Source organism: Micropterus dolomieu, linkage group LG18 (assembly GCF_021292245.1).
Source record: "Micropterus dolomieu isolate WLL.071019.BEF.003 ecotype Adirondacks linkage group LG18, ASM2129224v1, whole genome shotgun sequence".
NCBI classification, from domain to species: Eukaryota; Metazoa; Chordata; class Actinopteri; order Centrarchiformes; family Centrarchidae; genus Micropterus; species Micropterus dolomieu.
This window is the reverse complement of record NC_060167.1, coordinates 14,980,115-14,993,479: the sequence shown is the minus strand read 5'-3', so window position 1 is coordinate 14,993,479 and position 13,365 is coordinate 14,980,115. Positions and strand designations below refer to the sequence as shown.

The following is a 13,365-nucleotide window of genomic DNA, read 5'->3' as shown; positions in this document are numbered from 1 at the left end:
GGTCATGTAATAGTGTGATCCTGTATTCCTTCTTTGTGGTTTACCTCATTCCCCAGAGACTACTGCAAAGCTAGGTTAGGCTGCTCTCCAACTATGCCTATCAAGGGCTCTGCATTGTTCTATTTTAAACTAAACAAAGATGGGTAAATACAAGTAAGTGCAATAAGTATACAGTATATAAAAAGCAACAATGAAAAACAACATACAATGTCTATATATAAGTCAAACTGTTTCTGTAAATTGTATACATGAATATAATAGTGCACAGGTCCAAAGTGCAGAGTGCTGGAATAAATATTGCATGATTAATGTAATAGGTTACTTTATATATTCGGAGCATTACAAACGTATGATATCCAACATGAGAGACAAATTGAGTAATTTGCCAATTATTACAGAGGTTTTGATATGTTTTTTTGTTTGATAGAAGCTTAGAGACCGAGCCGAAGAGATACTGTAATTCAATAAGACACAATAGTTAGGCTACAGAGAATCATTGATGGGTTGTGAAGAACATGTTGTAGAAACAGAAATGGTACTACGCTGCGGAGACCCTGCGTGGTGACGTCAGGCGCAAGGTGAGAGGGATAAAGTGGACGTTTAGCAGAGGAGAGCGGTCTCTCTTATGTCATCTCTGCAGGTAGGGCCAGCTCCCCTCTCCTGCCATCTGTTTGTTGTCACTGTTCACAGCAAGACGCATCACTGTTGCACTCACATTACTTACTTACATGGAAGAATCCTCTCTTCAAGCACAGCTGAGCCGCCTCACGCCGGGGGTGTGGACGGTGTTTTCCCCGGTGAGTAAACTGGTTCCGTTTTGGATCTCTTTGTTTCCCGTTATCTATAGCTACCCTTTTTTATGTGTTTAAAACCGTGAATTATCTGATTAAAACACTTGTGTTTTCTTATACAAGAGGTTGTGTTTATTAAAAAAAGAGGCAAAATGATTGACTTATATATTGTTTTGTGTGAAATGTTGCCGTTTAGCTTTGTATTTCTCTTCTCCAGTCGGGAAGCGTTTCTGGTTTCTAGGGTGTCAGGACCTGTTGCCGTGGGCGTGTTTTTCTGCCTGCATGTGCAGCTGTCAGTGCAGTCAGCTAAACATGAACATCAATGTAGAAAGCAAGTGTTTCCGTATTGCATTGCAGTTTGTTTGTAATATTATGCATGACTGATTGTCCAGTTAAGAGTTTACACAACATGAACAACAAGTATTTTGGTAAGGACACCTTAAATTATTTTTTTTAAAGTTTTGTGACAAAAGAAATGTACTGAGCAGGACATTTTACAGATGACAAATAAACCTATGTAAGAAATCATGTAATGGAAACATATCTTTGGCATTTCTCTGCACTGAAATTTCTTGTTATTTAGCCTATATGTTGATGTGGGCTGAAGCTGACATTTCTAAATAAGGATATTTATGGGTCTATCTCTAGCTACCTCCACAGGGAAACTTTTAAATACATGTCAGTGAATTAAAGGAATGAAGCATTTCCAATGTTTGTAATTAGCTGACATTAGATATTGCCATAGTAATCTATTTAATTTTGTTTTGTTTAAAGATAATGCATACTTTGATGTGCTATGCTTGAGTAATACTGTTTAGTGCTGTGAATTTCAGATTAGTTTTCTGCAGACTAACATCCATATAGAGATACTGTCTGGCTTTTAGGAATTATTGTCACATTGTGGATTTTAATCCCAGATTTTTTCAGCTCACTGTCATGTCTGTGTACATTGACGAGAACACGTGGCAAATATGATTTGTTTGTTTTAGGTAACTTGGATTGCCTGTTAAATTACTGATATAATACCTTAAGAGCTAGGGAAAAGGGCGTGTGCTTCAGAGTAGTGGTAGAGTCAGTGCAAAGTACTACTGCTCTTATAATCCACTTTTGCTCCATATGGCGAGAGAAAAGAAGGTATTCCAGCTTTCATTGCTAGCAGCTTAAGCCCTGCACAGCTCAAGTAGGCAGCTGCGGTGAGTGGCTTTACGAGAGCACACGTTAGTTTGTTTTGGTTGACGCAATGTGAAATCCAAAAGACAGAATTTGGATTCACACAAAGATGTGAGAAAATAACCAATAAAGGAAATAAATAATAATAATTAAAATATAAAATATTTGTTCATCCATGATGTCCCTGATCCTGATGTAGCTCGCAAGTGTTGAGAAAGGACCGACAGAGTTTGTGAAATGGCTAATGCAAATGGTTACACGCAGATCGTGTTTCAATCATTTATCGTGGGTGTTATGTTCATGTAAGTGTTCAAATAAGACGTGCTTTTATAGCTCTTCTGTGGTGAACCTGCTTTACTGCCTGCTTTTCATTCTCAGTAAGTAATAAACATTATTAGATGTCACGTAAAGCGTGACAGTGAATGAGCTGCATGAGTGCTGGGTAGTAGGGGAACAGCAATGAATTCACAGTCACGTGTCGCATCATCAAATATGAGCTGTTGCATCAGATCAACAGTGGTTATTATCTTTCTAAACTCACCAGGCCTGTATATCTTTCACACCAACCGAAGTCTCTTAAACAAGGCTGAAATATAGAAGCTGAATCTGTGCACGTGACATAAGAACATTTTTAACAGTTATGGGATGGCCTCTGTGAAGTTATTTTATTTAATGAGTCCCATTCGACAGGTACATTTTTTGAATGACTCATAATTATGTTTATATGACCAGATAATTGAAGCCTTCTCCAACTCACTTCCCACCTGTGCTTGCAGAACAAGGTCACATAAACTGCCCCGATGAATTAATGTGCCAAACTTTGCGGCCATAAATAATGATGAGCGGCATCACTGTGGGTGCGATGCAGGATTTCGAACAGCGCAGTCCTGCCCATGTGTATGTATAAAACGACACGTGCATGGCTTGTTTTTTCATCCCTTAAAAAATATTTTGCACTTGTGACTATCTGTAACATTTTCACTGGTCTGTGTGGTTCAGTGCTTTGCTCATTGGGTTGAAAACGAACTTGCATCAGCTGTCATCAAATGAACTGCAGCATTTGATGAGTGCATTGCAGTACGTTGACCCTGTTTCTGTGTGCGTGTGTTGTCTGCACACGTGTTTACAGTTTGATGGCATGCTTCCAAGTTTTTAAATACGTGTGTGTGAGTTTGCAGGTATGAGTTACTGAGCGCATCGTTCTGGCTCTGTGGTCAACATGTGCTTTTTTTAGTCAAGCCACCTGGAAGTGGGCCTGGGCTACATATCCATCCTTTCCCCTTAATCTTAATTCACATTTTAAACATTTAGCAGATTCTCTTATCAGACATTTAATAGCAATGCCAACAAATGAAGACCTACAAGAGACACATTTCCGCCTCTCTTCTCACATCCTCTATCCTCTCCCATAACCTCCTCTCCTGTCTTATCTTCCTCTCTTTTTTCCCTCTTTTTGTTATTTTTCTCTCCTGTATTCGACTCCTCCTCCCCTCCCTTCACCCTCCTCCTTTACTCCACACAGGCTCTGTGTGCTGTTTGCCAAGAGGTGGATGAGCAGGGCATGAGGCTAAACTGGCTGTCACATGCCATCTGGGGGTCATGGTCACACAGAGACATGTTATCACGTTCTCCACTCTCCTTTTCCTCTAGGCATATCTGTGAGCTAAGAGGGATTGTCACAGAAGGCGAGAAAGGGCTTAACTTACCAGCAGCAACAGTCAGAGATGATGATTCAAGAGACAGCAAAGAAACATTTTAAAGACAGGTTTGGGGCAAGAAGGGTTTTGGTAAGAGGAAGTTACATGACAACAGACATAGTGGTTTTACTGGACTTAACCAGGAAGAAAATAAAGATGAGAGTGAAGAGAGTGACCGAGAGACAAAAGACGGAACACATGGGGGACCACAGAGACCTTTCCATAGTCTAAACCAATGGAGGAGAAGAGAATCAGAATCAGAAGGAGCTTTATTGCCAAGTAGTGTTTTACACATACAAGGAATTATCTTTGGTGATAAGGTTCTACACGTAGACAAACATACAGTTGACATAAATAAATGTAGAAATATATAAATATGGAATAAAAAAATGCAAATTATATAAGAATAATAAAAGAATAGAGTATTGCCAGGTTTGTACGTGATATGAAATGAAATAATATTTACACGTGTAGAGACAATTGTATTATTTGAAAGGGGGGGAGTGTCAGTGACAGACCTGGGCCTTGTTAATGAGGCTAGCTGCAGAAGGGTAGAAGTTGTTTTTGTGGTGAGAGGTTTTGGTCCTGATTGACCGCAGTCTCTTGTCAGAGGGGAGAGTCTTAAACAGTTTGTGTCCGGGGTGGGAGGGGTCAGCTACAACCTTTCCTACTCACTTCAGAGTCCTGGAGGCGTACAGGTCCTGAAGTGGTGAGCCAATCACCTTCTCTGCAGAGTGAATGATACGCTGCAGCCTGCCCTTGACCCTGGCAGTGGCAGCAGCGCACCAGATGGTGATGGACAAGGTGAGGATGGACTCATTGATGGCGGTGTAGAAGTGCACCATCTTCTTTGAAGAAGTTCAGAGGAAGAAGAAGAGTGAGGAATAAGTTGGCGAGGAAGGCAAAATCCTACGAGGGATCTCTGTGGTTTCCCTAATCTGTGTTGATCTGGTTAGAGACAAATTGAGTGGAAGACTTGGCTGCGGGCAAACTGCCAGAGAGCTGAGACACCAGCAGCATAGAGCATAGACTGTGGGTTTGATTTCAGCCACACCTAATGGATATGTTAATTAACAGTGACTGACATTTTAGCGGGAACATCTATTAAAAATCTAATTAAGTGTGCATGTTTGTTTTTGACTAATGTAAATTGTTGTAAAGGAGGCTTGATTGTTGTAAAGGAGGCTTCACTGGGCCAGTACAGTATTAAATATAATACAAAGTGGACCGGGGCACACCAAAAGGGTTTCTGAACTGAAAATAATAATACTGAAATGTTTGTAGCTACTTGAGGTCCTTCTTAGCCAACCTTTAATAAGCCACCATCACCCAGAAGAAATACACTTTTATGCTATTCATAAATATCTTTGACATGAAATAATTTAAAACATTTCCCTCAGTGGGTATAGAGGGCATTGTGTAAGGTTAGCAATGTTCTTAATGCCCCAGTGGGTTTAAAAAGTATTCGCTGTGAACAAAGTCTCAAAGGTCACATTTTGAGCTTTATACCACTGAGTCGCTCACATATGTTCCTAGAAACATTGTATAGATTTCTTATAATCTTAAACTTACCCAACACTGCTGTGGTACAAAGTCCAATCCTTACTGTTGAGCTCTCAAAGCTCTCTCCTACTAAGACAAATTTAGTAATTCAAAATACGATGCCGTAAGAAACCCAACATCTGTCTTAGCTCAGTTTAGCAACAAGTAACCTTTTTGTGCACCAACCCAGAAATACAGCAAGGACAGTCAGAGCCGCAGAATTTGACTAAGAGGGATACAGGAGTTGGGTGTAAAAGTGCCCTTTTCAAATGGAAAATCAGAAGACTATTTCCTCACACATTTGCTGTATACTGTATGTCAAGCAATGCCTGGAAAAAAAAAAGACAAGACAATGCAAGACAAATTTCTTTGTATAGCACATTTCATGCACAGAGGCAGTTTAATTTGTTTTAATTAAGGTATATAAAGACATTTATTGAGAAATAAAGAATAAAAAACAAATATATTATAAAGATGAATAGTTGAAATTGCATCCTCTAAAGTCCCAAGTGCAATTAAATTTAAAAACAATTGTTGTAGTCACAGTTGCGACCTCTGACATATATGGCAATTGTAAGTCACTTTGGATAAAAGCGTCAGCTAAATGAATGTAATGTAATGTAATCTTATAGCCATGCTCCAATCTATGCACAGCATGATGACTAAACACTAAGTTTGACCAAGTTTGCAGCTTTGTCCCAACTGACCTGTGTCATGTAGCGGGTTCAGATTATAAAAGCAAGTCAGATTTTGGTCTTAAACCCTGTCAAACCAGGTTATGTCCAAAAACTCCCCCTGATGCAAAAAGCCACTGTTTCTGTGTGAGACCTTGCTGATTTTCACTGATATTAAACCCTGCTGTAAATAAGTGACAGTAAATTGGATTATGGCCTTAAGTGACTGGTAAAAAACCACAAAGACAAAAGAGCAGAGGTCAAGTTAAAGACAACATCTCAAATTCCATTGTTTGAGTAAATCAGTAAATGAATACGTGAGCATGTTGCCACTAATAGAAAGGATGTTTTAAACTTTTTTTGTCCCACTGGTTGATTCAGCTCCCAGCTCCCACCCCGTCCACCCAACCAGCCATTCAGACAATCTCTTCCCTCAGTCTGTGTCTCAGCCCTGGTCAGGTATTCAACCACTCAGCTCCTGTCCCTCCTTGCCCCCCTCCAAAATGCAGACCTCTCCTTTCCTGCACCAGGATGCGATGTAGTGACGTGCTGAGCAGCACAGTGAGACCGTCCTTGTTCGAATGTGTTTGTGTGTTGAGATTTACAAGGAAACAGCTTGCCAGGGGCAGGCAGCTGCTGTTTCCTACAGCTTGCAGCAGTCTGGGGGGACAACAACAGCAGGATGCCGTGGGGGAGAGGTGGCTCGTCGACCCTGCTGCTCTCGGGCAGAGCCATCACGCGGGCCAAGGCCAGGTAGGATCAGGCCTCTACTGCCGCTGTGGACTCAGGGGTTGTTGGGACTTGGAAGCTTATGTGTGTCTTTGTAGACTGTGATTCAAACTCAATGATCTCTGTGGTTGAGATTGTCTTTATATCATAGGACAGATCCTACATGCTGTGACGGGTTGACACGAAACACTTTCTCAAGGCTGTTTGAGCGAACTGTTGCATTTTCTCTAAGCTAAGGAGCTTGCAATGGAATTCAGCCACGAGGATTAAAGACTATGTTGCTTTCAACACGAGCCGCTTTTTCAATTGGATTACTGTATTCCTTGACCAGAGTTTTTGGTTGGGGTTACTTTGTGTTATTTCCCACAGTGCTGAGTATAAATGTAAGACAGCAGTGTGACATTTTGTCCATTCCCCTCTCAGAGTGGATGGTTTCCTGTTGATTCTCTAAGTTAATTTGAGGCCAATTCAACAAGAAACAGGCCCTGACATTTTCAGACTCTGTTTTAAATGGTCTATTTACAAAAGGAGCATGTGTTTGTGGCTGAGCTTTGTAACTCACTGGCAAGGTGAGGAGTATTATTAGCAGGTTTAAAAATAAGACAATGCCTGCCACTCTTCTCCTCCATTGGTTTCCTCATTCCTCTATAACCTGTCCCCTGAGGGTACTCCATGGCAAAGTTGCTGGCATACTTAGTTAGATTTAATAATTACAATCTGAGTTGCTTGTGAATGTGGCACAAGAGTTTGAGACTTTATTTTCAGATACATTTTTAGAGCTGAGTTAAATGACAAACTATAGAGGTTAACTATAAGTAACTGATTAGGCTCTTCCTTGTAAGCTCCAGTGGGTTTCAGTTGAATTTTCATGGAAGCGCATTCCCAGAATTGTTCATCAAGACAAAACAAAGTCATGCATTAGCAGAGTTTTGACAAACGCGCATCAGTGTTTAGGTGAAATGTTTGAAAATGGCAGGCTTGACTAAAATGACCCAAATGTCAAAAACCACTAGAATGATCTTTTCACTTTTCACCTCAACTTGCATCCTCAGCTGATGGCCGTATGATCAGCATGACAAGAGAGAATGAAAAAGTGATGAATAGACAGTGATTTGGTGCATGGGTTGTTGGGGGGTTACAGTGCTGCTCACAGGCAATCTTGACAGACCTGTTGCACTTGAGGAACTTGACACTTTCTCTTGCTGTTGGGTTTTCTCACTCTGCCTCGCACTCACACACGTAAATCACATCCACCAGACCTCTGGTATGAGGTTGAACTAGGATGGTAATCATGACAACATGAATTGTGTGATAAGAAGCTGTACCATACCAGGTAAATTAGCTGTACTTGGGATTACCTGTGTGCAATGCAAACTCAACCACAGAGTTTGAGAAAGGAGAAGTCTTCATCCTGTGATCCATTTGATTAACTTAATTCTCAACTCATACAGTAGCAAAGCAAAGACCTGATAACACGCCTAGTCTTCATCAAAGAATCCTTGATTAATTAGCTCAAGTAGAGATGTGTAGCTTTCACTGAAAGGCCATTGAAGTGCCTGAGGTGTTCCTGTGAGTCGACAATAAGGTTAGTCAACTCTCACTCGTGTGGCGTCGTTTACATGCATTAGACCTTTACTTAACTAGAACAAGCACTGTCATCATTAGGTTACAGCCAAAGGGGTTTTAACTAGTTTTGTTGAACATTCTTGTTTGAACCAGAGATGAAATTGATGCAAGCAGGGAGTGTCACCTCGGAGGGACGTGGGAGGGGACAGGTGTGAATGGTGTGAATGATGTGTTGATGTGCGGGGAGTCGTCACTCCCTCCTGCATTCCAGCTCCACTCAGCTCACAAACAAGCCAAACAGCCTCTGTTAAGTCTGCCAACATCACTTCCTGTCACCACACAGAGAAGCTGGAGCAGCAGAGAGACTTACATCGTACTCACATGGTGTCCAACTACCAGGACTGGATAAAGCTAGGTTTTGTGCTGGACTGTAATTCCTGGAGCTTAAGCATTGCAGATATGGGAGGCAGAGAGGAGGTAGTGGTGAGCAGGCTCGGGTCCACCACCATGCAGTTTCCAAGCACTAAGTTGAGCCGTTTCAGGCTCTATCTTACCCAAAGCCCAGCGAGGAGCAAGCGCGTGAAGCCATCCTCCCACGAGAAAAAAGCCAGGTACGTGTGATGAGAAGGAGTTGGAGATGGAGCTGGATCAGCAGGATCAGAGTGATGTGTGTGCTTGAAGTGAAGTCGTGTAGATGGCACTTTATGGGAAAGACAAAAAATATTCTGACAGTGGTGGAATAAGTTTTTAAATCATTTACTTTTCGTATTTCATCTACTGATCACATGTTTTGTTTGTCTGAAAAGTAACTAGTAACTATAGTTGTCAAATAAATGTAGTGGAGTACAAAGTACAACACTGTGAGTGGAATATTTGATGAAGTAGCATAAATGAAGATACTCAAACAAAATAGCACAATTACCTCAAAATTGTACCTAAGTGCAATACTTGAGTAAATGTAAATAGTTACATTCCATCACTGCTGACAGTCATCATAACATAAATATGCAAATAAATACCTTTGCAGGTACGTGTAGTTTCTGCTGTAGGGTATAACATTTTTTAGATGGTGACCCTGATTTGGCATTTTTCACAGCTTTTAAACATATGATAATTGTTTGGTAGTTTGCAGACAAACCCTCATTTATGGGATAGAAACATGTTTATTTTGTGAACTCGGGTCATTTTATTGTCTCAGAAAATTCTCAGATATTTTCACATCATTTAAATCTAATCTGAGTTCTTGTAATGTTCACTGAAGTTGATGTGGCTGCTGAGCAGCAGGATGCAGAGTGCATTGCTGTGAGCCAGCTGTCTGCAGACCTCTGATCTCTCAGGCTTGATGTATTTTATCCTTAAATGTAGCAGGTTGTGAGCACATGTTATGGCTTTGGACAGCTGTGTGTGAGTGATATATTGAGCCAGATGTTGCATAAAAAGAACAGCCTTTATTATGAATGTATTGCTTTTTAGCATCAGTACCGCATTTTCCTCTCCATATTGTATTTAAACCTAATATCAGTGGAACTAATAGAAATCACTAATCTCTCTGTCTTTAATTAATTTAATTGTCTCAATTGAGTGGAGACATTAATATTTTTTACACAAATCATTTACACAAATGATGTTGCTACAATCTTAATGTGACAAAAAAAAAATTCAAAGTATTCAAAGTGGATCAATCTAAATCTGAAACATTTGCATCAAATTGAACAACAACTGTGATGATGGATTAATTATTTAAGTCATTTTTCAAGCATACATGCCAAACAGTGGCTGTTTTTCAGCCTTTAAGGAGTGAGGATTTGTTGCTCTTCTCTGTTTTATATAATTGTAAATAGAATATCTGGGTTTAAATCTTCTGGTATACTGGAATGTGAAGACAGAACATTAGGCTCTGGTGCAATTGGCATTTTTCCACTGATTTCTCATATTTACAAAGGAAATGATTGATTAATCTGGCCCTGCGATGGACTGGCGATCCTTTCAGGGTGTACCCCGCCTTTCGCCCAAAGTCAGCTGGGATTGGCTCCAGCCCCCCCGCAACACTGTACGCAGGATAAGCGGTTGACGAAGGATGGATGGATGATTGATTAATCAGATGCCTCAATCACTGCTGATGCCTTCAGTAATGACAGTACCAATGAGGTACATTGAATCTGTGCAACATTTTTTATAATGCATTCGATGTCTGGATTAGTTAGGTAATTACATGGTCTTAATATGTTGAGGGAAGATGTCTGTATGGAAAAATCTAAAAGAAAACAAAGCTGAAATGTCTTTCCAGTCAAATGAAAGATCCGACTAAAATTGCACATTTGTTACGTCACAGATCTATTATGTAGTACTAGATGTTAATATCCGTTACATACTTGAGGCATACTGCCTAGACTCTGCTGGTTGGTCAAGTAGGAGATGGCATCTTCTTGGTTATCAAGTAACATAACACAATGTATGTTGGAATGTAACCATTCTGGTTTAGAGAACAATTAAAACAACAGTATGGCCCATTTTACTTAACATTGTTTGATAGTTTTGATTAATGTAAAGGCTTTAATGCAGTGTAAGCGTAGTGATAGTAAGGTTTTTGCTTCTTGCTTTATATTTCAGCATTTGTCTGCGTATGGTGGTCTAATGTTTTTCTGTTTCTTTAAACAAAAGGGACTTTCGCTTTATTAATTAACTGCTGTAATCACAGCCCCACTCCCACCACTCGACCCTGCTCTAAGACACCATGAAACTGGTTTAACAAACCAAAGCATTGATCTGGAACAAACCGGATCTGATCTGTCTTCGTCTGTCTTTTAGTTGGCATGGGTATTTATGAGGAACTTAGTGATAAGCTCATGGCATCTCAGTATGACAGATATTTTTGGCTCTGATATGTCGGCCATCTATCATCTCATTGTTCTGTCATGTTGGCACAATAAGGCACCTGGCATTCCTCAGAAATGAAGTAGTGCAGTTTGGTATGTCTCATGAGATTTTCTGACTGGAGGAATGTGACTGAACTGCACACTGATGGAGTGAGTCGGCAGACGACTTCCTGTGTCCCTGATCACCGGTTCACACTTTAGTGCTGGGGGCTGCGAGTGTGTCCACAGCTGAGTGTGTCCCATTGTTGTCAGGGAACAATATCCTCTGTTGTTATACACAGAAAAGGCTGGCTGTGAAGAATCTGAGATAATTTAGGATTTATTTTTCATGTTTCATGTTATTTCTGCCATTTTTAGTGGGTTATATGTTTGGATCTGTTTCAGTAGATGAAGGGGCGTTACCCCTAGGAAAACAGATCTCCCATTCTTACAGTGACATCTAGTGGATCTACACGGTACCATGCCTCCATGCCACATTTTGTAAGAACAATAGAGACCCCCCTTTGTGTCCTCTCTCTTGCCATCTCTCTCCTCACTCCAGCCCTCCCTCCATCCCACTCCCTTTGTCTCTCCTTTTCTCTGGGCTCTCCCGGCTGATTCCTCCTCCCCACACCGCCTCAGTCTTTACCGTTCCTGCTGCGTTTGTATGCGTCTTTGTGTTCCTGCTTGTTCGTTTGCATGCATGCATGTGTGCGATTTCTTTACGTGTGTGTATGTGTGTACCAGAAATCCCAGCCCCACCGAGATGAGCGTGGAGCCCTGGGCCAGCCCGCAGGACCAGGCAGCCGCTGAAGACGCACACAGCACGCACACGCCGTCCCCCCAGGATCAGGAGCAGCACCCCGACAAACTCTGCCTGGACTCGTTCTGGAGTGAGGTGGAGACCATCCGACAGGGGAGTGGCTACGCAGACGAATGCACCAGGAGAGACTCCAGACACTCAGAAGGTAAATACTGCAAATCCTGCGCTGACAGATTAAGAATGGGCAGAGAGCTTAGATGGAAGTCACCATGGGTTTATGTGATATAATTACAAACCATCAGTGTTAAACACAGCCATCCACCCAGGATCACACACCGGTGTCCTCCATGAAATGATGCGTTTGCCATGGTAACATATCAGGTTTCTCTCATGCAGCAAAGTAGCGCTCATCACTATGACAACACCATCAAACACTCTGCGGCAGGGAGTGTTTTATGTGCACAAGCCAAATAGCCATTCATCAACGCTGACTTGATAGGAATGTGCTTTAATTGTGTCCACTCAAACTGATCATATTAATTCTACCCTGTAATAGATCCTTTTGATGTTTTAAATGAATTGTTCTCTAATGAGTAAACCCTCTGAAGTCTGGATTTTGGTGCGTCTGTGGCCTCATTATTATTTTGAGAGGTGAAACAATTTTGTTACTTTTTAAATTTAAACAACTTACCAACTACTGTCCTTAGTGTCCAAGAGCCAGTCCTTCATAAAATCAGACTTAACCTGGTTATGAGCAGAAGGTTTACAAAGGGTAGATTTACACATCCGTAAATTAAAACACTTTCCACCTCCTAAACTGGTTCTTACGTAGAGATTAGTTGTTACTTAACATTTACACATATTAACTGCCGGGTCTAATTGTTGCGTAGCTAACTAACAAATCTAACATTAGAGTTTAGCGTGAACAGTTACAGAGATATTCAGATATTTTGGTTTTCAAAGAACTCGAAGATAACAATATATTAAGAATAAACCCAAGAGAAGGACATACAGCAAACCTTGCCGCCAAGGACATGTCCCTGTGTCACAACCTGAGGGACAACGAGTGACTCAGCCAACTGTTGCACTCAAAGGAACTTTATACACAGACTTGGTAAGGGATTTATGAATAGCTGCTACAACTCAGTCGAGTCAGATATTTAACAATTTATAGATTATATAATAATAATAATAATAATAATAATCTTTATTTGTAGAGCACTTTTCAAAAACAAGTTACAAAGTGCTTTAACAAGTGTAAAGACAATAATACCCAAGAGACAATAATACAAAAACAATACAAGATAAAAGCATGAAAACATTTAAAAGACTAAAATACATGTTTAAGATAAATATAAAATTAGTAAAATACAATAAAATAAAAGGGATAAAATAAAGTCAAATAAGATCGGGAAAGGCTCTCCTATAAAAGTATGTTTTAAGAAGGGACTTAAAAGAGTTCACTGACTCAGCCGACCTGATTTCCTCGGGCAGGCTGTTCCAGAGCCTCGGGGTCCTGACTGCAAACGCTCTGTCCCCTTTAGTTTTCAGTCGAGACTCTGGAACAGACAACAGACC

At 40.7% G+C, this 13,365-nt stretch overlaps 1 protein-coding gene and 1 long non-coding RNA gene across 6 annotated transcripts in view; one reads left to right on the top strand and one right to left on the bottom strand.

Moving 5' to 3' along the window:
* Positions 1–604: 604 nt before the first annotated feature.
* Positions 605–13,365, top strand: part of LOC123956304 (rho GTPase-activating protein 40) — a 26,970-nt gene continuing 14,209 nt past the window's right edge. The window contains exons 1-2 of one of the 4 annotated variants that reach the window (XM_046028400.1): positions 605–797; positions 11,772–11,992. In XM_046028400.1, the coding sequence (XP_045884356.1) occupies positions 11,791–11,992 (202 nt within the window). In that variant the 5' untranslated portion in view covers positions 605–797; positions 11,772–11,790. Of the gene's footprint in view, positions 798–6,485; positions 6,628–8,520; positions 8,781–11,571; positions 11,690–11,771; positions 11,993–13,365 lie in introns of those variants that run through there. The other 3 variants (XM_046028399.1, XM_046028398.1, XM_046028401.1) reach the window with 3 other exon arrangements.
* On the bottom strand, positions 8,218–12,168 carry LOC123956305. Of its 2 annotated transcripts, XR_006821505.1 has the most exons (3): positions 12,124–12,168; positions 11,769–12,008; positions 8,218–8,869 (listed from the first exon to the last, which is right to left on the bottom strand). It is a non-coding gene; the product is annotated as an uncharacterized LOC123956305 (long non-coding RNA). The 2 variants fall into 2 exon arrangements; XR_006821504.1 differs by lacking the exon at positions 12,124–12,168 and having other exon boundaries at positions 11,769–12,115.